The sequence below is a fragment of the Melanostigma gelatinosum genome (assembly GCF_949748355.1).
Source record: "Melanostigma gelatinosum genome assembly, chromosome: 20".
Lineage (NCBI taxonomy): Eukaryota > Metazoa > Chordata > Actinopteri > Perciformes > Zoarcidae > Melanostigma > Melanostigma gelatinosum.
In genome coordinates this window covers 14,109,093-14,132,985 of record NC_136653.1, presented here as the reverse complement: position 1 = coordinate 14,132,985, position 23,893 = coordinate 14,109,093, and the positions used below count along the sequence as shown (strand labels likewise).

Below are 23,893 nucleotides of genomic sequence, written 5' to 3'. Positions count from 1 at the left end.
GCTCCAAAAACTATTTAATTTAGAGCTAATGCTGAGCATACAGGACATTTACGTACATCTTACTCTCGGCTTTGGAGATAATCCTCGTTTTGTAAATGCAGCTAGTTTTCACAGAATGTTTTTTCCGACATCCTTTCAGAGATCAGCAATATTTAATCTTATCTGAGCTAATTAATTGTACAAATTTACAGCATGAAAACGAATTATAACTTATATATAAATTTTACTCACGAGTACTGGTTGGACTCATTTCTTCCGATATCTGGGCAGTTGATTTTCTGGCGAAGTATTCGTATGATGCAGATGAATAGAATAAAGTTCATCTGTGGAGATTTGGGGACAGTATAGTAGGGATATGTTACAATGTGAATAGGATTTAGTGCGATTTTTCCAATACGAAATTTGTACATGGACAAGCCGGTTTCAAAGTCACCTGTACATGTTTTCAGTCTCTAAACTATTGGACGTGGAGGAATGTTTTGCGACAGGATACGCCACGATATGCAGCTGCTCAAAACAGAAGCACATTTCTCTGCACTGGTCAACAAGTGATTCTGCGCCACTGCTCTTCTGTATGTTTGTGTGTCCTCACCGGCCATATGCAAACTTATGCCCTTTTGCACAAGCATCAGTCAGAGCGGCTGCAGATGAAAAGGTCAGACAACCAGGCTGCTGATCCTGATCCTAATGTGAAAGAACACAACTACACCTGCTGTGTCTGCTGCCGAGCAAAGACCGGCAAATCAGGGCGTCAGCACAAAGTAAAAAATGACAAAAAGTACTCTGGCGTTTGGAATATTTTTTATACAACTTCCTAAAAACAAACTAAGATCGAAGTGTAATCTGAGATTTATCTACAGGTAAGAACACAAAGCAGTGTCAAAATGTTGCTGAGAGTCAGGTCATTGACTGTAACTAATTGTACTTCTCACCACTTAACACACTCCACTGAAGCTTCTCCAGTCCTGCTTGTTCAACTCATTTTAACCCTCCTTTTCACACTTCTTTGATAGTGTCTTTCTCACTCACAGTGACACACACACACATATGTATATGTGTGTATGCATGTAGCTCAAATCAAGCAATCTGATTGGTTCATAGCCGTGATATAACAATCACATATCACTGCTATGACGTCCAATTTCTTTGCACTTTAAGTACCACTCCACGTCTTAGACAAATGTGTTCTCATAGTTGCTTAGTAACAGTGTCACATACAGTCCATGGTCACAAGGGAATAACTTCAACCAAAATGGAAGCAGGTTAAAGAAACAAAGTTAGCTGTTAACACCTGTTACAAAATTGACACATTTAAGATTAGGGGGCGCATGGCCATACGTGTGAACTCTCTCCAGAGCTTCACGTCGGGCCGAACAACGCCCCTTAGGTGATATAATCACAACATATCACAGCCTGTCGTGAGCTATTGCTTAAATAACTCGTGGCAAGAGAGCAAATAGGCATATTTCTAAAAATGAAGGCAGTTTAGTAGCTTAGCATAAAGACTGGAAGCAGAGGGGAACTTCAGCTTGGTTTTATCCAAAGTTCATTACACCTATAATCCCTTTAAAGCTGACTCTTGGATGAGCAAATAATGTAAAATCCTTTCACACCTAAAGCACATTTAAATGTCAGACTATTTTTTCCAGGGCACACTGAGCACATCTACAAATATTCCTCTCTTCAACCTCTGTAGGTGAAGAAGACGATGGCAGGACGAGAAAGACAAATGGATTGTGATCATCCTGCCGCAACAAACTCTCAGTTGTGTCGACATACAGCAGGAATACCAAAGACAATCTGGAGTTCAAAAGCATGCAGACAAACCACACTGACACGTCAGTCTAAGGTGCACTAATGATCACTGACAAGGATGTTTTCTTTCTCAGTGGCAATTACTTTTGCTTTGGTAAAGTCTGGCTTGAGAGTGTCAACAGCTGAAGGTGCATAGATGTTGATGTAATGGAAGATGACTGGACTTACCAGGATTGATGCCAAAATAGGAGTTTTAATGATCCACCAGAACACATCAGTGTTCTCGATTATATCCCAGCACCTGGTGGAGAATGAAACAAGAAACAATATTCATGCACAAGATGAAATCAAAGCAAAATCAGACTGGACTGGACTCTAGCAGTCCCCTGGTGTTTATTTCTTACCCCACATCATTGAAGTAGGCTTTGGTGATGCTCCAAGCTGTGATGAAAATTGTTGGACCACCTAAGGACATAATAAAAGATATAAAAAGATATACAAGTGGTACACTAAAGTTATTGCATCCCACTGGTATGGGTCACACAACTTGTGGTTGGTCTTCAGCTGAGGTCTCAAATAAAGACATATAAGGAATGCGTTCTCACCCCAGCCGATCAGAATGTAAGCCCAGAAGTACTTCCTCTCGGAGAAGAAAGAGACGGCCAACAATGCGTGAAGATAAAGGCCTTCCACCAGCAGCCAGAAGAAGCTGGCCATTATACAGTACTGGAAGAACACAATCACTACTTTGCAGCCAACCTGGCAATGGACACAAGACACAAAAACATCTTACAATTACAGTGGAGCGGAGGATATTACAGGGTAATTTCACTCCCTATTGTAGCAGAATTGCATTTAGAAAGTGGAAGAATGCACGTATTTATTTTTTCGTCTGGTGCAGACTGTAATAAATAAGCCGATCAGTTTTTGCCCACACAAAGGCATACACTTCTATTTGTTCCTATCACTGACTTTATGTCTGAGCATTCAATCACATGAATGAACCTTCAGTGAATTACAAATGATGGCAGGCTAATCGTGAAGTAATAAACAAAGCGTATTCTGCATCACAAAAGTAGTCATTTTATATGATGAGGATTTCTCCTCTGTGGCATTTAGATGAAGCAGAATGATGACGATGATGTCAGTGAGTAAAATACGGGACTTCCATTTGAACATGTGAAATGTATTTGAAGCTAAATTGTTTGTCCTTATGAACCCTTTGTAGAGGATGTCTTATTAGAAAATATGTGGAACTATTTAATCAGTTACAAATGCAGAACACCAAACTGTCTTCTATCCAACATCAGTATTTTGCGCTGTGATATAAACAATACATGCAACATATAACATCTGTGAAATAGGAAAGTGCAGAAATGTCCCCGCAGATATTTCAGTGAGTAAAAGGACGAGAGTGGAACAACAGAAACAACCATGCAGGATAACACAATCAGCCCCATTCTGGTTGGCCGACAGCACAAAAGCACAAAACTTCCATCAGGATGGGTGAATTCATTCAAAATTCAGTTTGCTGCTGCCGAACGCTGAGCTGCGAGGCTGCTGTTGAAATTGTTGCACAAGGATGCGTATAAAAGGTTCATTTTACTCATGGTGTGGGTGGGCTGAGCTGATGTGTGTAGCGTGTCGCTCTTTGACAGGCTGATATACACTCCAGGAGCCGCACACAAGCTGTTTCAGGATCCCAGAGATGCTACCGGGAGGGCATCACGAAGATAAGGAAAAATCAATACTGTGCACATTTAAAAATGTGGATCGTGACCCTGAATGCATTGAGCACTTTAGCAGGTGTAGCAAGGTGTGAGATGAATTGGTAGGAAGCACATTATGGATACGGAAATGTGGAGAGTAGGGCACAGAGGTAAAGGCAACACAAATATGATAAAGAAACAAAACCGAGTGGATATGAATAATGCAACAGCAGAAACAACCCACTGACATTAAAGCACAAACAGGGGCACACACACACAAAAAGCCACGATATAGCAGTGAAAACACACTGCAAAATACCACACGTCTTGACTCAACCTGCCATTTTACACACGTTGTGCGGATGTATACGAGCAGTACTCGTACAATAAGATGGTGCAGACCATAAGTCAACGGCAGAATACATACGGACTTGATTCTACTGTGAATGCTGTCTGGATCCACTCTGTGTCTCGGGGAGCGAAGGTCTTGGTGGTAACGTTGCTTTTACTTAAATTAAAGATCTGCACTGTTCTTCTACTGTTATTAGGAGGACCTGCTGAAGCTGGTAATCAATAGTGTAAACTCTTCCTGACATCAGCTCGGCCTCTCATTCGTGGCTGGCGAGTTTGTTTATTGAGTCAAATACACCTGAGCTACTAATAGAAATGTATACATTATGAATAATTCCTTCTCGGTTTGTTTTCTGGCACCCACTTCTTATACATGGATGCTAAGTATTGAAGCAGCTGGCAGTCAAGGTGACAGGGATATTGAGTAGTCTATAAAAAAAAACACATGTTAGGAATTATCGGGGTCTTAAAACTAGATGTTAAGCTGACACAGGGACTCTCTTCAAGACATCCTCGATGTCAGGTAATGAATTGGGTCCTTGTTAAGTCTGTAGGTATTGCACCTAAGTGCTGCATACTCCCACAAACAATTAAAGCGCCATATGCCAGGAACTTTAGGGCCCCCCGGAGCTCTGAGGTTGGTCATTTCGTCTGGCTTATTGGCCCTAAAAGTCGGGCTCTAATTAGCAAATCCTACTAATAAAGCAACAGAATATCTACAGATGCAATAGAGCAATAAAACGGATTCATACAGTGATTCATTTTATATCCCTAGGCAATAAAATACCTCAATTGACTGAGTTATTGATAGTCAGAAAGGATATTGAGAATTGTCTTGTACTCAAGCTTGAAGCTCACATGTAGTGTAAAACGTTGATCAAACTATACTAAACTATGCGTTGACTTGATTTGGTCCTTGTATTAGTGAAAGTAGGCATTTGACAAAGCAACATAAACTCCCTACTTATCTCCTGTCAAACATCTGGACGACAGAAATCCACATTTGTGTCATGTTCACCCGCTGAGCTTCTTACAGAGTTTGACTTCGTCAGGGTTCAAGGACAACAAGAACCGTTCATCCTTAAAAAAAAACACCCGCAGCGAAAAACAGACGCAAGTTAGGCGATTAACTCACAGAGCCCGAGGAGCAGTTGTCCACCTCCCCGACCTCGTAGAGGACGACGTCCTTGATGAACACGGCGATGGCCTTCAGGATGAATGACACAAACAGATGCATGTGGATGTAGTTCCTTGTGCAGTGGAGCTTCCTGGGATGCACAGAAAGAGTTGTATAGATCAAGACAAAGAGACAGCACACACACACAATTCAATAAAGTAGGACTTCGTGTCTATTATCCAATGTCCTTGGAGTTAATGGCTCAACATACTGTCACAGCAAATCACAGACCGTCTCCACTCATTATTGAGCTTATAAGCTCCATTTATCACCGTGTGGGTGGATCTGCTTTAGAGCACCATGAATGCGTTTCTATGGTCGTTCACACACACCTCGCCAATGCAGACGAGTGAGGTGGGTTTCAAGATGACGAATCAGAAACCTATTGAAATGCTCCAGCATTGATTCTTTAATACTTCTTGACGTCCTGATTACATTATCATACTTGAGACGATTGAATGATTAGCTTGAGAGAGGGACACAGACGTCTGCAGCTGTGTCAAGGCTCTTGTTAGATCAGATCGTTTGTTCATGCTTGTTCTCAGGCAGCACATGCCCAATCACTTCCCCTCAGGAATCACTAAAGTTGGATCTTATCTCGCAGCAGTTTAAAATGACAATACCTGTTATTTAATTACATGCTTGTTTTCAATATCAAAGTGAACATTTCTGTCCAATTTTAGATATTTGGGGAAGTTTTGTGGCTGAATTAAATCACATTCTAACTTGTCGTGGCACATACTGAGAGAGAAGAAAGCTCAGCAGAAAGAAAGTGATAAAATATCACGTGTGTAATAATTAGCTTTTATTTTGGGGGTAAATGTGAGATCTAATCTCCATCACTGTACTGGATACAGACAACAGCCTTGTAATTTTCCATAATACAACAGATGTGATTTTCCATTCCAGAAGCTAGTAGAACAAAGGTGTTAGACAGGAAGTGATGTGACATCTGCTCAATAAAGTAGAAGCTTCTATTTTCAAGAGATTGGTGCAAACTGACTATTTTCTTGATCCCTACCTATAATCAGTGGTGTCTTTGAGAAAAAGGTGAGACTCTCCACATCCCACCAACACTCATCAATACACCTCACCATCAACACACCTCCCCTCACCTCCCACTGCCCTGTCGTGACTCTCCTTCTGGCTCAAACCTGTTGTTTGCTTTGCGTTCACCTTTTTCTTTAAGATGACCTTTTCCTGGCCTGTGGCAAACAAAAGTCTCAGGTGGACACACTTTCACAACTAGAGCGGGTCTTTGTGAAAAACAAGAAAGGAAGCTCTGGTCAGTGATAGGAGCAGAGGAGACAAATGAAACATCTACAAAAGAAAAGTAATTTCCTGTTCGCCTCCCTCTCTATACAGAAGGGTATACGCTAGAGAACGGCTGACTGGATAAAAGAATGAAAATACTTATTGCAGCACATTACTTTGGTCGGGAATTCAAGGAGGCGAAGTGATCTTAGAGGATGAGTCATGTAACAAGCTAAAGGGTACTTTTGGGGATTTTTGCAGCTGCGCAAATACAGTGTTTTCAGTGACGAAATGCAGCACAAAACACTAAATATGTGCACAAATGAAGACCATCCATCGATTATTAGACATTAAAGGTTTTTTTTGATCTCTTTGTAACATTCTTGGTTGTTCAAAGCTTGAATCTCAGAAGAAGAAGTTACATACAGTAAAGATAATTAGGTTACAAGTCATGCCCTGTATATATTGTTTGTTCATTGTCCTTAAGGAGGAAGTATTTGCCATCTAAAGCTGTGATCTCCGTTATCCCCGACATCAAAACAGTAATGGTCTCCAAGAAGCTTATACGATCAATCCCCGACTTTTGAAATATCAAACGTCATTCTCTCTCATCCACTTTAATCTCCCAACCGCCGCAGACATGTGCCGTCAAAAGAGCGAGAGACTGAATTGCAAGAAAGGATCATCAGGTTTAGAAGTATTTGTTTTTTCCTTTTTGCCTTTCAGTTTAGCATAAGCCTTGGAGCTGCACTGATCAGATATAATCAAATCCCAGTTGTCAGTGTTTGATGTGCCACACTAAAATGTATTAACTGTCATGTTGTCCATATGCCCAGCAGGCCTACCGTCAATGCCATCACGATTTATGGTGAATTGATCATACTAACGCTCTCGGCAGGGTCCTGCAGCGGGGGCTGTTTTTGTTCTTTATTCTATCCTTTCATCCTTCTTCTGACCACTTGAGGCAAGGAAGCAGGTTTATCTATCAGGCATTATAAAAGTCAACAGCGCAAAGTTACTACAGTTACTACACTAGATGTCTATCTGATGGTGCCGTAGCTCAATTTAAAGAAGTGATTCCGTCTGTATTTAACTCGATACCATGCTTCAATATGACAGAGGACTCCTGTGCTAACTTTAGTCCGACCCAGATTGATCATCTTGTCGACAGTGCTACAAGCTCACTGAGAAGGACACTCGACTCTATTGCTCCTTTAAAAAAGAAGTTGGTAAAACAAAGGAGGTTCGCTCCATGGTATAACCCTGAAACCCGCAAATTAAAGCAAACATCGCGAAAACTTGAAAGAACATGGCGTTCCACTAACTTGGAAGAATCTCGGTTACTCTGGCGAGACAGGCTTAAGACATATAAGAAGGCCCTCCGTAACGCCAGAGCAGCTTATTACTCATCGTTAATAGAGAAAAATAAGAACAAGCCCAGGTTCCTCTTCAGCACTGTAGCCAGGCTGACAGAGAGTCACAGCTCTGTTGTGCCGAGTATCCCTATAGACCTCAGTAGCAATGACTTCATGAACTTCTTTAATGATAAAATTATAATTATTAGAGAGAACATTAATAATCTCCTGCCCTCGACCGATCTTTCCACAAATAGAGTAACCTTAGAAACAGCTGTAAACCCTGAGATATGTTTAGATGGCTTTACTCCCATTGACCTTGACAAACTGACTTCAACAATTTTTACGTCTAAACCTTCCACCTGTCTCTTAGACCCTATACCGACTAGGCTGCTTGAAGAAGTGCAACCATTAATTAGCACAACTTTATTAGATATCATCAACCTGTCTTTAGGCAAAAACTATATCTAACTATACTTAACAGTTTAGGCAAAAACTACAGGGGGACTTCCTACACTGAGCACCTCTCTCCTCCTCTTCTTCACCTCCGTCTGTATGCATTGATGTCCCATTAATGCTGATTACTAACTTTACTTCTTCCCCGGAGTATTTGTGCTTTCTCGCCTCACAGGATGACCGCAGTTTTATCTGGACACTGGTTCTTCAACCAGCCATGGCCCTGCTGACACCTACTACGATCTTCATTATTAACATTATTAATCCGATTACCGATACCATTAATGCACAGTACTGATTTTGTCTCTTCCCCAGAGTCCTTGTGCTTACTCTCCTCACAGGTTTCTATGGAGCATGGTTTCATCTGGACCCTGGTCCTTCCTCCTACCATGGCCCTGCTGACTCCAACTGCTAATATCACTTTTATTATTACTCACATTACTATTTCATACTACCGATACCATTAATGCACATTATTGACCTGCTTCTTCACCAGAGTCTCTGTGCTTTCTCGCCTCACAGGTTCCTGTGTATCCGGGTTTATCTGGACCAGGTGTTGCCTCCTGTTGTGGTTGTGTCATACATTGAATGTGCTGTAATTACATTGAATGTGTTGTAATTCACTATCCTGTTCTACACATGACATCATTGCACTTCTGTCCATCCTGGGAGAGGGATCCCTCCTCTGTTGCTCTCCCACAGGTTTCTTCCTCTTTCCTCCCCGTTAAAGGGGTTTTTTGGGGAGTTTTTCCTGTTCTGATGTGAGGGTCCCGGGACAAGAGGATGTCACATGTGTACATATTGTAAAGCCCTCTGAGGCAAATTTGTAATTTGTGATTTTGGGCTATACAAAAATAAATTGAATTGAATTGAATTGAAAAGTGTTCAATAATGCAGGTGGGTGTAATTTAAAACCCTCACCGCTGCCTGGTTGCCACAATTTGTGGCGCCATTTTCACTTATTTTCCGTCAAAACTCTGTCAAATTAGAACACACAGACATAAGAAACTTAAATTTAGATTCAATGTGACTTATACGTGGTGAATACATGTCCATAAATCTGCTTTCAAATCATAGAAAGATGCAAACAGGAACTGCTAACAGCTACTTCAGCATAGTTTTAATGGCGCCAATTTGCCTATATGTAAACACACAGTATATGCTAAAACACAACAACTCCATGGCAATTTATACTTCCTGTTTATAGTCCCAAAAGCATTATGGGAAGCATTATGGGCAACAGGCTATTAAGTAAATCGTGCAAATCCTTGAACAACAAACAAAAAACGTTATATATTTTTAGAACTTGCTCTTCATATCTGACAGTATTCCTGCGTACCTGAAGATGCAGAGGATCACAATAGCTGTGGTAAGTGATATGAGGGAAACACTGTGGCCAATGGTGTAGCCAATCTTCACTTGCCAGAAAAACTTGCCCTGAAGAAAAAAAACAAGTCACAGTTTTGTATGTTAAAAAAAAATAAAAATCATGAAATAAATGCTAGTGATGGTTTCCAACATTTACTTTTTACTACTTGACATCAGTAAAATACCAGATACTTTACATTTCATGATTTTACATCATCAAAAAAACATGAGGTTATAAGATACAATTTACATATTAAACTCCCTAATGGTATATAAAGTAAATCAAACTATCTCCGCCTCAACCAATGAATAGTAAAATGTTACTGACACATAATCCAATCATATAATATACTCGACACCGATAAATCACTCACTCACAGCAGATTTAGTACTTTTATTTTGATACTTTAAGTACATTATGCTGAAAATATGTCTGTTCTTTTACTTAAGTTAGTTTTTAAAAAGACTTACACTTCCACAAATTCCACATGATGACGAAGATCATGTTATATCATTGAAAGGTCCAGAACACCTTATACTCATGGACATTGAGGTGAGACTGTTGAACCTAAACAAAGACTTCTCTCTAACCTTTTGTTTTTCTTACAGTCTAATACTGTATTTTACTGTCCTCTAACAACAGTCAAAAAAAAGGGTCAAAAGCACTGCCGGGCTCCACACAAATACAAATGGATCTGCTGACGTATACTCTAAGCGTGACTGATTTACTGTAACAGCACACTGGATTTTATTTCAGCAAATGTGGAGCTTTTCAGAGTAGCCTCACAATGTTGCTGCCATGGCACTGCATGTTTTCTGCTTGATGAAGATGAGATTAAGAGCACTGCATCCTGGGGCACACTGAGGTATCAAGTATGCAGAAAGACGGACATCGAATCCCTTTTAGTGTACTTCACCATCCAGGTCCCTCCTGACTCCCTCCTGACATACTAATGAGGCCACCTCAGAGAGCAGAGTGCCCACCCAGAAAGCTTTTACCACCTGCAGTTCACATCCACTCTTCACCCTGCGCCACCTCCATCAACACAGACAAGATCAGCTCTCTCTGCATTAAAACTGAACTAAATAAGAGCAACATTTGATCTACTTATTCCCTCCCTAACCCTGAAGGCCACATGAACAACCCCGAATTACTCATAATGCAGATAATAGAGGCAGGAATTATGAACTGACTCGGCCTTATCAGTGAAAAGTGTGTTGTGCTTCAAAGACGTGTGCCGTCTTCAGCAAACAATGAAGAACGTTGACTTATCGGTATATTCCGTTTAGACACAGTCAGAATATATTTGGTTTTTAGGACGTGCACTCTTTATTTAGGCGCTTGAAGGAACAGTGAAACATGTTTTGGCCAGGGTTCAATATCACTGTCTTGTCTGTGGGTCTCACTGGCTATTTTCAAAACGACTCTGGCTCGAGGATATGTGTAATGTGAAAGGAGACGCTCTGTTACCAACCAACTGATGAGTATCACCGAACTCTGCAGTTCTCCTGCAGCTCTTTCGCCCCAGACAGACGCAGTTAGTGACTAATTGCTGAACACAGTGCAGCATTTAGCAGCTAAAGAGACGAATAGATCCCTCGGGAGTTGGTGTGGAGAGTAAATGCTGGACCTGCATATATCAGGTGGCCAGACACCCGTCCAAATGAAAACTAATGCTGCTGCATATCTGCTGGATGTGCATATAGGCAACTGTTTGCTCACAAGTTCACCACATCAACCAAAAAGGAAATAATATTCCAATGGTGTGCTGACAGCTTGTTTCCACTGCTAGCAGGCCTAGCCTAGCTAGACATAGCAAATTAAAAAGAAGAACCTACCAAACCCTCTAAATCTACCGAATTATGATGTTAGGAATTTGATTAGTCCATACAATAACGGAATGTAAAAACATATGTTGGAGCTTAGAAAAGAGCCAAGCTAGATGTTTTGTGCTAAGCTAGTTTATGCTAGGCGAATTAAAGCCAGATAGCACCAGCTCTCTACTTAACACACAAGAGAAGTAGTGACTTTTTAATATAAATCTAGACAATAACGCAAAATAAGCACATTTCTTACAGTAAATTCTTCAGGAGCAAAACACATTTCTTTCTGGATGTCTTGAAATGTGCCGTTTATTCCACCAATAGTATAAAAGCCAATGTTTTTTCAAAGCCCTCGCATGGAAATAGGCCACAAATGTTTTTTGAGTGTTATGCTGTTGTGTTACTTTTATTTGATCAAATAACTGCAATTCACAACAAAAAGGCAAACACTGCAGTCGTGACACCAGCAATCACCAACTATTTTCCTGATGGACTCAACAACAACACCCACCCACAGAGAAAAGGGAAGTTGCTCTAATTCAATTCTTCCTGCCCACTGGCTCTCGGGATGGTTACCCACTGTGCTGCCGAGTCCATTCACAATGGGTATCTGTGCTGCTGCCTCTTATAGAGGGCCGTGTTTTACTCACATCATCGCTGGTGCTGTTAAGATTGTATCCACAGTTCATGGCGATGTCAATGGGATGCATCTCAGTCCAGCCGTCTGCTGTGCAGGTCTTAGAGAGGTTGCCTGGAGATGGAGATGACATAAAGAGGTCAGAGCCACCCAGATAGTAGATTTCCCATTTACATGCTCACCAACTTCGTTTGAAATTGGTCCAACACTCCATGTACTGCTGTGAGACGTACTGTGACATTGTCAGTGACCTCATATGCTGGGTTGTTGGGTCGCTGCAAAAAAAGCAACCTACAAAACCTCAAACCGCTGTGCGACTCTCTCTCCCGCTAATGTGAGCCATTCCTGACTTGTGCATTATCTGTGCCGGCAAAAAGGCACATATAACGAGGACTACTTGAGTGGTTTGTAGGCTTGTTTTCTGACGAGCTGGAGTGGGATTTGTGTACTTTGTTTCTATATCTATCTATTTTTTTTTACCTTTTAATTTAGTTTCTACAATATTTTTCTAATTCTTGACTTAACATTGTTGGCACTTAATCGTGACCCTCTCTGCTGGCGATGCAATGCGCTTCACATTTCTTCATTTGTGTTAATATTCATTCTCTATCATCACGATGTACAGTCTTTGGCATGTCCTCTTGTTTGCTGTATTTTCTTTTGCTTCTTTTGTAGATTGTTTAAACACCTCCGTAGTCAAGGAAACTCTGTAACTAAAATGAAAGGAAAAATTGGTCACAAAAAAAGAAAGACATGATTGCTAACGCATTACTTCCCCCTACATTCGAAATAACCTCCAATTTCTCTGCCAAAAGACTTTTTGTATTTAATTGCAGGTGTACCGATCTGAGAGAAGAGCACCAGAAATAGTCTGTCATTTGGTTTATTCATGGGATTTATTCATGGTTTATTCATTATTTGTGGGGCACCGGGGGTTCATGTAAACAGCTTATCCCAAGAGACCTCAACCACGATGTGACTGACAGACAAGTGGCTCTGTGTGAACTTAGCCAATTAGAATTAAATGTTATATGCAGGCGATGAGATGTGGAGGGAAGCAGCAGGAATTGTTGTGTAGAAGTGCTGCTCAGTCAGGAAGAGGTCGTGTGATTGAAATGTCGTGTTTTCTACGGTCGCTGCAGGGGTTGTATTTGGGGGGTATGCTGGGATGATGCTTGTGAATTCCCCCTTATTTTGTCTTTTATTTAGTCCGCAATTCATTACTTTATCAACCACTTTCATGGACGTGTTTGGTCCCCACCATAAGGCCCATGCCCTATAGGAAGGAACAGGCTGAGTCCCCCTAAAGATCCTGAATGGAAACACTGACTGAAGTAGATTTTGAAGTCTTTTCAACAGATTTATTGAGGCATTGCAGAATGGAAGAACGAGTTCTCCTCAACTCAAGGCCATTTCACAGACAGACTCTTGCAACGGCTTCAACCGTTTTACACATGACAATCCTTCACAAAGTATTGCTTTGTTTATGTGCAGACAGACTGTATATAAGAAGTGGACTGAGTCACTGTGACCTCACCCATTGATTTGTGGAGTGCCATTTTAAAGTCCCGAGTTTGCCATTTTGGCAGTGGCCATTTTGTTTTTTGAAAGTAGAAGTGACACGAAAGATATTTGACCTAAACATTTAACAGAAATGAAAATGTGGATCCCTTTGGTTATAGCTTTTATTTTTAGACCACGACATTTTGTCTGAGGAAGATTCCGTGCTTTTATTTTGTTCTGCTAAACAAATCAAACATCATTTAAAGTGAAAAAGAGAGGAAAAAGGACATCCCCCCCCCCCTCCAAGCTGGGTTACTGTCACCTGTCACATCAGCTGTCATTAAAAACAAAACCTACAGTAAAGTTAAGTAAAAGTCAGGTTATTCCTGCTCGACACTCATTTTCATTGATGAGCAGTGGAGGAAACATTTTTTTCGCCCTAGCTTTGTTTTTCTCTGACCATCTCTGTGGAACACCTGTCAATAAATTGAGTGAAACAGATCCAGTAGTGCTCAGAGATACAGGAAGGGGATGATTGATTAGACATGAGTGACGACTGCATGTTTTCAGACTTGGTTTCTTATTGTAACAGGTAAAAAGAGCTTTCTCAGTATTTGTCTCCGTCTACCTGGAAACTCAATACACAGACGATTTATACAGTTTCCCCAATAGGCTTCTGACAGTTGCAATAGATTCCAATCATGAGCCAATGTACTCTCCATCTACTCGATTAGGAGAAAAACTTTTCCGAAGCATTCGTGGTAAAAGGATAAAACCAGAAGAGTCTACAACCCAGCAGCTCTGTAAGGCTGACGACAACATAATCTGACTCACCGGATGTCGACTGTATCAGTCCACCACTGGCCGCCATCTCATTCTACTCTTCTTCTCCTATTTTGCAAGGGCACTAGTGGTGTAACGGACCAACAACAACTAGCAGGAAGCACCAAGTGCAGCTGAGGCTGATGACATTGTCATTGGTTTTGCAGGTTTGTGGTCATAAAGCAAAGTATTTGGAAGCTCAGCAGACACATCAACCTGCCATCAGAGCCAGAGCTTGTGAAGAGATTGCAATTCAGAAAGTGAGTCAGAAAGAAAGAGGGAGCTAAACTTTGAGCACAAAAGAGTTTTAAAGAGATTTATCTGAGCTCTGTCTGTTTGTCTCTCCAGCAGAGTTTATGTCACGCTGTCTCTGTTTCATTATATTTGCCTCGAGTCCGAAGGTGAATTCCTGCAGTATTTGCATGCGCTGTCATCCTTTTTAGCGGCGCAGCCTTCACAGGAGTTAATCAAACCTTCACCGAGTTTGTCATGTTGTAGCCTTTTATAATCAGAAGTGCAACATGTTAAAAACACATATTTGTAGACTTATGTCCGGAACAAATAAATGCAAAAAACATATTTAGTTGAAATTGAGAGTTTAGAAGAAAATGATGTGTATTATTACATATTATTGTGAAAGTCTGTTAGCATGGCTTTGTGCACACCCGCTATTGGGCCAAAAGATGGTTACAGCTGTTGCAGCTATGTTTTACTGCACCTTAGATTACTTTGTATATGTGCTGAATGTGCAAACTTTCATGAAACACAGAGATGAGATGAATCAAGGTGAAAGCAATTTCTCCTTGTCGAGTCTCCTTAAAAAGGTAAATCAGTCACAGTGTAAAGTCCATGATTTAAATCCAAGAGAAAACTAAGACATGGTTTGTGCAAAAAAAGAATCGCAACTCAATAAATAAAATAAATGTATTCCAAAACGACAACCCTCCATGTGTCGGTTTTTTTTTTTGACAAACAAATGGCCAATGTCCAGGGATGTTATGTGAAAAAATGTATTTGCTTAGTTGCTACTGACAAGTGTTATTGGTAATCACAAAATGCACTATAAATGCAAATGTAAACGTCTTGCTCAGACCATTAATCACTGAGAACATAACATTTAAACATGCAAAATAAACAAACTGTCTTTCCCACTGTACACATAATTTAGTAGATTATGTAAGAATGCCAGACTAGGCAGTTGTCAACGATCTATTCAGTTCTGCCTCAGTGGGAAATAAAGAGCTCAAAGTGATAATTGCGACAATAGCGAAGAGGAATCAGACTACAGAAAAAAAAGTGCTTGTTCAGCACAAAGTTTTGGAGCTCTTATGGCTCCCAATTAGATGAGGATATGACAAAGAACTCAAAGAACTTGTTCTAATTTCCATATCACAGTGGTAAAAGTGTCTTTGATACTTACTTGTCCAATTGAAAACCGCTATCACAGAGCAGTTTACTACAAACTCAAACCCCAAGTGGTGGTCTATCATCATCATCATCATCATCATCATCATCATCATCATCATCTCACAATTTCATTCAAAGCACTTTTTTTCATGATCTTTGCCGTCTTTTCTTGCCTCTTCCACGCTGCCATCACACGTTCGGTTTTAAAATAGATCCCATCACATTTCCCCATGACTCCAATTTTCAGTTTGACACTTTGAGATGCTAATGTCTGTATGAGCGCAGTAACACTCCCAGAAGCGGAATAAAATTCACACCAATGCGTGCACAAAATGGCTCTGGGGAGAAAGACCATATTTCAAAATTTCACTGGCTGTTTAAGAGGTGATGGAGCTGCTTTTTTCACACCAATAGAATATGAAAAAGGTATGTGGCAGCAGCAGAATTTCAGGTTGTTAATCATGATTTACACCGTATCATCATTTTAAAGAAACACAAGTATGGTTAAACATTAAAAACATGATACCACTCATGTCCATTAAATATGAGCCCCATTAGCTGGATTCAAGGGAAAACAATATTTAGGATTAATACCCCATTTTATTGTATCTTGAGGTGGAAGAAAGTTCAGTCTTGAACTGTGAGAACCACACAGAGGTGCACAGTAAGAGAAGCAAAAATGGACACAGAGAGGAAAATTACAATGTGCATTTACATCAAAGAGTCTGCAGCTTTTGTCTTTCTGCAAATATTCCCAATTTAGTATCTTACTCATCTCATTAGAGGGTCGTGTGGTCTGTACAGTATATATTCCCCAGTGAGGTCCGTAAGGTAAAAGCCCCATCAGTTGTGAATAGTTGGATTATAGCACATCTGCCGTTCAGGGGGAAACGATGAGCACTGACATGCTGGGTCATAGAGTCAGAGGCACAAGAGGAGCAAGTGAAACGCTGGAGGGGAATAGTCCAGAGGAGTTGGAAAGAATAAATTGACATTCAACAGCAGAGATATCTGAAATTGACTCTTTGAGAGGAGGGGAAAGGATCTGAAGGACTGGCAGCGTCGCAGAAAACTGGAGTTCATGCCGATCTGCACCACAGTCCACCATGATGTGATGTGTGTTTGATTCAACAACCGACATTCAAGTCGAGTTTACAGTCAGTCAGCACAGCAGGCAAAGAAACCCCCGTAATATTTACTCTGGCTTTTGCTCTTATTGCAGCTTCAGCCTGCAATACTGCAAACTTCATTTTGAATTAGCTTGAAAAAGCCTCACTATGTGTAGAGCATAAGAGTAGTACAAAAAGAAAAGAAAACATATAAATGGCAATAACCAGTTCAAAACTAAAATGAGATATGATGGAGGTTTGTTTCAGAGTGCAGCAGCCACAAGGTTGTAAATATGGCCACCCCTTGAAATTGGACAATAAGTGAAAACAGCAGGTGTCTGATGATGGAGGGAATGAGACTATACAGCCGGCTAACTTAGCTTAGCACAAAGACTGGAGGCAGAGGGAAACAGTTGTTACTTTCTGTCCAAAAGTAACAAAATCTGCCTGAAGAGCGCCGCTAAAGCTGACAAATGAACAGGTTTTATTTAGTTTGTTTAATACGTACAAAAACGTTTGTGTTTTAAACAAGGTTAAAGATGGTTGTACTATGCACTGATGTGGTATCCAGTTCAGGAGTGGTGAGGTGTCTTATAGTGTCTGCCTCCTTCTCATCCCTAAACTGATGTTGAGATGCAGAAGAAAGAGTAATCACCATTTATACAAAGGAGTGACCAGAAGGAAATGTCTATTTATCAGTAACTGAGCAACGCCAAGCCTACATCACCAATGTCCAAAGAAACCAGTCAAACAAATGTGTTTCCAAGACGTCATCTGTTGGGACTTCGCGAACTGAAAGTTTCTACCCACTATAGAAACATGCATGATGTCGTGATTCATGGCAGCAGTCAAACAGATCGATGGTGACGTCAGTGTCATTTTCTTTTATTCACCAAGGCTCCAGAGTCAAGAACAGAGGCTGTTGTGGTACACTGAAGAAGAAAAGCAAGTCCCAGGTTGCTGAGAGACCAAAAGGCTTGATAATGCAGGTATTTGCCACGTGCGATTTAAGTCCTTGAAAGTTTGCAGGCAACGGAGGAGTTGACGAGAGTGACCAACAAGGACACAAGCTTTTAAAACAAAAGGCAGAAGATTTAATTGAAATATTCTCAGCGATCTAAAATGTATCAAGGATAACATCAAACCCTGTAAATGCAGTAGACAGAGTTGAAAAGATCGAAGGATATCTTGGTAGACAAAAGGCCATTCAACAAAACACAGTCTCAAAGTGTTTTTCTTTTGTTTCTTAGGTCAGTGAATCATCTCTCTTCATGCCCTGTCTCGCCTGTGCTTGTTCCAGAACAACGGTTTCGGGATGAGCTGGATTCCTCCTTGTTTTCTTAGACCCCGACTGTAATCTGTGGCTGAGTTTACGTGCACATGTTTTTAAATCTGGCCCACGTAACGGCTACATACCGTTTACAGTAACCTGGATTCACTTGTTATCTTGGGTTTGAGGTAGCTGGAGAACCGGCAATACATAGCAGAAACATGTGATCTCTTTTTTAATGCACCACACAGTTCATACGGTCAGCGCTGTTATGGATCTTTTTTTTTTTATCAGAACATTGACGATAAGGCGCACTGGTATAGAAGAGTAGGAGGGCGGTCTATTATTCTCGCTCTTTGAATTGATGACAAATGTAAAAAGATGTTAAATTTTACAATTTATTCTTGTAAATACCAACGATGTCATGATGCTCTTCATGAGGCTCATGAATTAACATTGTTCGCCCCGGGCTTTCTAATCATGTGCTGATGTCCACAGGAGGTGATGGAGAAACCACCAGTTTGATCGCTTTAAAATGTCCATTTGCATGCAAGCAACACATTAAATCTTCAGTCAGTATCTACCCAAAGGCTTGATTGTATGCAAATCCACTTCATATCAAAATATATAAATGTATTGACCAGCCCTGAGCTAATATCAAAAGAACTGACAGCACACGTTTCAGTTTCGGCACCTAAAAGTTAGTTTGCCTCAAAATAAATGACTCCACTCATACAGTATGATTAAACAACAGATATTTACACCAAGAACATTGTCATTTGCTTCCTTGAATTCCTCCATTTTATGCAACATTTATCCATTTTTGATAGAATGACAGAAACACAACAGAGAACACGTTCTTCATGCATGTTGTATTTGCATTCAGTGAAGGAGGACGTGTTTACCTTTGTGCTCGTCGCTGAAGTAACTGAAGTAAGTGGGGCAAGTTATGGTCATGACCTCTCCAACTCTGGCCGAAGGCCAACAGGCGATGATATCCCACATGCCTTGGCAACCTGCCAGGGAGGAGACAGTACCATTAACATGGCATCGCTCATATCATGACGGACAAACACATACATGCTTAAATCATGTGCCGAACACAGCAGTATTTTTTCCAGTTTTAATCCAGAGAGAAAAAGATAATTGATATGTTGGTTCATGTTACACATTTGGTACAACATTCTGACTTTATCCATATTCTCTCATTTCAATTAACTGCTTTAAATCCAATTCAAAGATCTGTAGTCACTCATATGTGCAGGCTGTTTGGAAACAATGTCAAACTCCAAAATATGCTGCACTTTTATAGAATCACTTCTATTTTTTTGTGACTGTTGTGTATTTCCATTTATTCAAGGCTCATTTTTATCATTCAGAAAACCTTTTATTCCTTCATTTTATTTTGGTCAAATTTAAGTCCCCAATCTCACTTCCTTTTCCACGAGCACTTGGCTAAAAAGGGAAACCTGCACCACCACGAGCCCTGGTCGTTCTGTCTCCTCTCACACCGCGTCCACCGAGGCATCTTACATAGGACAGGCTTGTTTGGTGACTAAATGTAGAATCGCAGTCCTATTTTGCAGTTTACAGCAATCGAACACTTTCTTTGCAATCTTTTCTGCATTTGGAATTGAAGTCAGAGCAACGTGCAGAGTTTGAAATATAAACACGAGTGATGAACCATTTCTAAGACAGATCGACTGAGACAATTTCTGTCAGACTGTAGACAGCTTCTTCTTTAGTTCTGCGCAATGATGATGATGATGCGTGTGTGTGTGTGTGTGTATCTAGTGCTGCTGAATGCATAAACTCTGAAGAACTAGTTATTTCCGTGCCTGTTCTCTTTCATGAACGCAAAGGAATTGCAGAACCATCTCTACATTCAACATGTTGCATAACCACAGTCTGTGAACGTATGGTTCCTCACACACACTGCTAATTGATTTATTAGTGACCTGTGAGAGCTACCTTCCTGTTGAGGAAGCAGATAGGGAAAAGAGAGATGAGGGTCATTGCAGAGATAAGGAGGAGCACTGTTTGTGTATATTCACTTAATGCACTCTGCAGTGTGTACAGTACCTAATATTGTTTTTAAATGAGCCCATATGGAGATATTAGTGTATTTCTGAGGGATGTTTATTCAGAGTAGAGGTCAGACTCTAAGCTATTTTATATGTTTCACTTACTCCTGCAGATACAGTGGGTGAACCATGGATGTTCAACTCTCACTTCACTTCTCTATGACAGACACTGATGTTGTCATTAAATACTTTCATGACCTAAATATCCAATCATAACGTCCTTCAAGGTTATGTTGATGTTTTAACCTGATGATGTCATGTCCATCAGGAAATAGTCCTTCCCTCACTGGCTTTAATGGCTCTGCACGCTCACGCAGGTGCTTTTAATCACTGTGGCTCATTAGACCTCCATTCAGGCCCACGATGCAATGCTCAACCTTTTACAGAGCTGTGAATATTACAACTGTGTGACACTACGCCTGTCAGGGATGATGAAAAATTAGGATGATTCCAAAGTGTCTCTGCCAAATGAAAGCACTCGTTATTCTGCTTTGACTTCAGTTTGGGAGATAATCACGCTTTTACTTCTAACTACAAATCCTTTATGCAAATTGTTGCAGTCGAGCTGTAAGGGTTCGTTGTCGTTCACCTCACGCAGCATCTTCGCCTCAAACTATTTTCTGTCTGTTAGGGAGTAGTGTACGAGTGAACAAGGGAGTGATTGTGGACTCAACAGAAGTCTTAAAATCTATACAGCAATAAAAATGGTGAAGGTGTAATTTGTCCCATCGTATAAGGTGCAAAAACAACCAACAGAAGACTTGGGAGATGTCGCTCAAACAAAGTTGCACCCACACACTGCTGAGAAAAAGTCTCATGGGTGCAAAAAAGTGAAAAAGCCACCCTTCAACTCTGACTGCGATATGGTTACTTTACGTTAAACTAAGACGTGATTGTCATAGTCGTCCGCGGTAAAATGAGCAATTGTATTTCTGCCAGCTATAACAGTGCTTCATCTATAAACTGCCACACGGTATTACCTTACCTCACTTCTTATGTCCTCTAAATAGCCTAAACAGAGAGAGGAAAATGGTTTTTTTAGAATGACCTGAAGAGACGTTCCCAAAGGAGGTATCCTCACAGCGCTCTCTCTCCAGCTCGATCTCGTTCACCACGTCACACATCTGCACCGACAACACCTGTGGAAGAGACAGAAAGCACTTTTAGGTGTCAAGAATCAAATATGCTTCCATAACAACGAAATTAGGCGCTGAAAGAATTAATTTCCGGTGAGGTTGAGGCTGGCCGACGGGTTACATCCCAGTGAATATGTGCCAGTAAATATTTTATTCAGCATCTCCCTCGAGCACATTCCTGCAGCGATGGCCTCTCATGCCATGTTTTCCTATTACAGCGAACCCCCGGCTAATAATACACAGAAATGTTCTGAAATCCCTCTTGCCATGGCAAATAGATGCTATCATGGAAATGGATTAGGATGTGGAGAAGGGAGCCACTGAGTAATCTACTGCGATTGTTCATCTGTGTCAACAAAAGGCTGGAAAATGCGGGCTGACAGCCGCATGGCGGAAAGCCGGTGGGTCAATGAAAATGTGTAAGACGAGCGCCGAGGAGCTTGAGAAGGTCAGTGGAGATGGAGAAAGAGAGCGAATTCATGAACTCCCAAAGAAGGAGCTTTACCCTGCTACCAAAGCTACAACACATACAAGACTCAAGGCGGTAAAAGGCCAAAGAAGAGAAGAGCGATGCAGCCAAAAAGCGCATAAGATATTAATACAATTCGTGTTCATCATTTATACTTTATACTATACATTTATACATTTATACTTTATTTATACTTCATCATTTGTACTATAGCAAGCCTGCTGTACTCCTTGATATCTGTTGGTGCAGGAATATTTACGAACACGTCAACACAACATAGAATTTCTGCAAGGAGCAGATGATGCAGCGCTAATTCAGACACTCAATCCCAACGGTGTTACAGTCACCTGACATGGAGAATATGTAGAAAGGTTGTTTTTTTTTTAATCTAATTATTGAAATTCAATTGTTTTTTGCTTGTGAATAAATAAATAAATGTGCAGAATGTGTTCCTGAATCAATGCATGAATCAAAGATACAACATATCAACTTTAATGAGAACAAGTGGAGATGAGCTGGTATATGTACAGCGGGGCTGATTAGGGATAATGAGAAGCAGGTGGGCAACTGCAATGCTGATGAGGAAGCGGGAACATTAAGACAGAGGAGTAGAAGTAATTTTAGGAATTTCAGACTTTGTAATTGAACTTTTTTTGCTTGAAACCACATCAATGAAAATATAAATAAAGGTCCTCAACATGCAATTTGTGAGCACGTCCATAAGTGACGTTTCAAACTAATGCTCTTCTTTACACTCATCAGCAACATCAACAGAGACGCCATCTTTTTAAATGCATAAGCTCTGGTCACATGACAGTCATGTTATATTAGCAGTGCACCATCCAATCCACACAAAAACGCCCAGTTATGTTGCATATAAGAAAAGCCCATATATACATATAATGTACACAAATGTAAAGGTAAGAACTGTGCAGTTCATAAGAATGACATCAAGCCAGTAGCTGCCATACCTTCTATATACAGTATATTGAATAGGTGTCTCTATATTGGAAATAAGATGTCCCTAAAACATAAAGTAATAAGAATCTACAATAAATAGCCCAAAGATAATCACAAGGAAACAACATCTACATCCGGAGTAACCAATGGTACAAAATAATTTCAGAATACTGATCACTATAAATCCAGAGTCAGAAATCCTTCTAAATAGTTATCTGAAATAGTTCTCTCCTCAGGAGCAGACAGTCAGTTTTGTGTCCTCTGCGAGGACATATGACTTGACATATGCCTCGATGCCAGTAAATGGACAGCTACTGGACAGCTACTGGACTTGCTGCATCATGATTACGAATGGCACTTCTGTGTTCAAGTTTGGGCTCTCGTTGTTTTTCCAATATATATGAGGCCGCATCAGAAACCAGTTACAAGCAGAGTATTTTATATGTTCCTTAAACATGTCGGTAAAGGACCTTTAAACCCTACGCATAAGGGTTTTAGATTTGTCTCAATGGAAGGCTGATTTCCTAATAGACTGCTGTAGCTAAATCTATCAACCAAACAGCCGAATGAGCTGTTTACTTGCAAGCATTACACCATTGCATCAACAGGTAAACAACAGAAATCTATGCCATACCTCCATGTTATCACTGCTCGACACAACATTTCAGAGCCTCAGTCATTGCCTCACTCACTCTCTCGCCCCTCTGATGAGGTCGTCTTGACACTATCACAACCCACAGAACTTTGCTCACAGGAGTCTCTGCCTGCAACCGATTACAGCAGAAAATCCAACATATCCTGAAGTAACAGCAGCAGCACAGGCCGGGAGGCAGGAGATTAATCTGCAAACATCAGAGCAACACGGCCGGAGGAGGAAATCTCATGTTGGTCAGACCCTTTGGTAACCTTATTTTTGATTATTTTTGAAGGAAGGACGAAGGGTCCTGTTGTAGAAGGTCACTGAGTCAAGGTCTAGTTTTAGGATCTTTTACTATTTATGTTTTTAACTTAAATGTCATGCTGTTTATAGGCCTTAACAGAGTAAGTGTGGGCCACTCTTAACATTAGGCTATAAACGAACTACACCACAGTCGCATGACTTCACATCTAAGATAAAGGTGGACGAGTCAGCACGGTGTCATTAAACCCCTTGTTAGCATTTTAACGACACATAAAGCTTCAAAATTCAAGGAAGGTATTAACTGACATATTTCATGTCGTCAAAGAAAACAAACATTTCTTCAGCT

At 40.6% G+C, this 23,893-nt stretch overlaps 1 protein-coding gene across 1 annotated transcript in view; it reads right to left on the bottom strand.

Moving 5' to 3' along the window:
• Positions 1-23,893, bottom strand: part of vipr1b (vasoactive intestinal peptide receptor 1b) — a gene marked incomplete at both ends in the record, with an annotated part of 29,474 nt that overhangs the window by 2,460 nt on the left and 3,121 nt on the right. Inside the window, 9 exons of the mRNA XM_079291644.1 lie at positions 232-323; positions 1,984-2,056; positions 2,160-2,220; positions 2,361-2,514; positions 4,951-5,083; positions 9,397-9,494; positions 11,900-12,000; positions 18,903-19,013; positions 21,130-21,220. Coding sequence (XP_079147770.1) covers positions 232-323; positions 1,984-2,056; positions 2,160-2,220; positions 2,361-2,514; positions 4,951-5,083; positions 9,397-9,494; positions 11,900-12,000; positions 18,903-19,013; positions 21,130-21,220 — 914 coding nt within the window. The remainder of the gene's footprint in view (positions 1-231; positions 324-1,983; positions 2,057-2,159; positions 2,221-2,360; positions 2,515-4,950; positions 5,084-9,396; positions 9,495-11,899; positions 12,001-18,902; positions 19,014-21,129; positions 21,221-23,893) is intronic.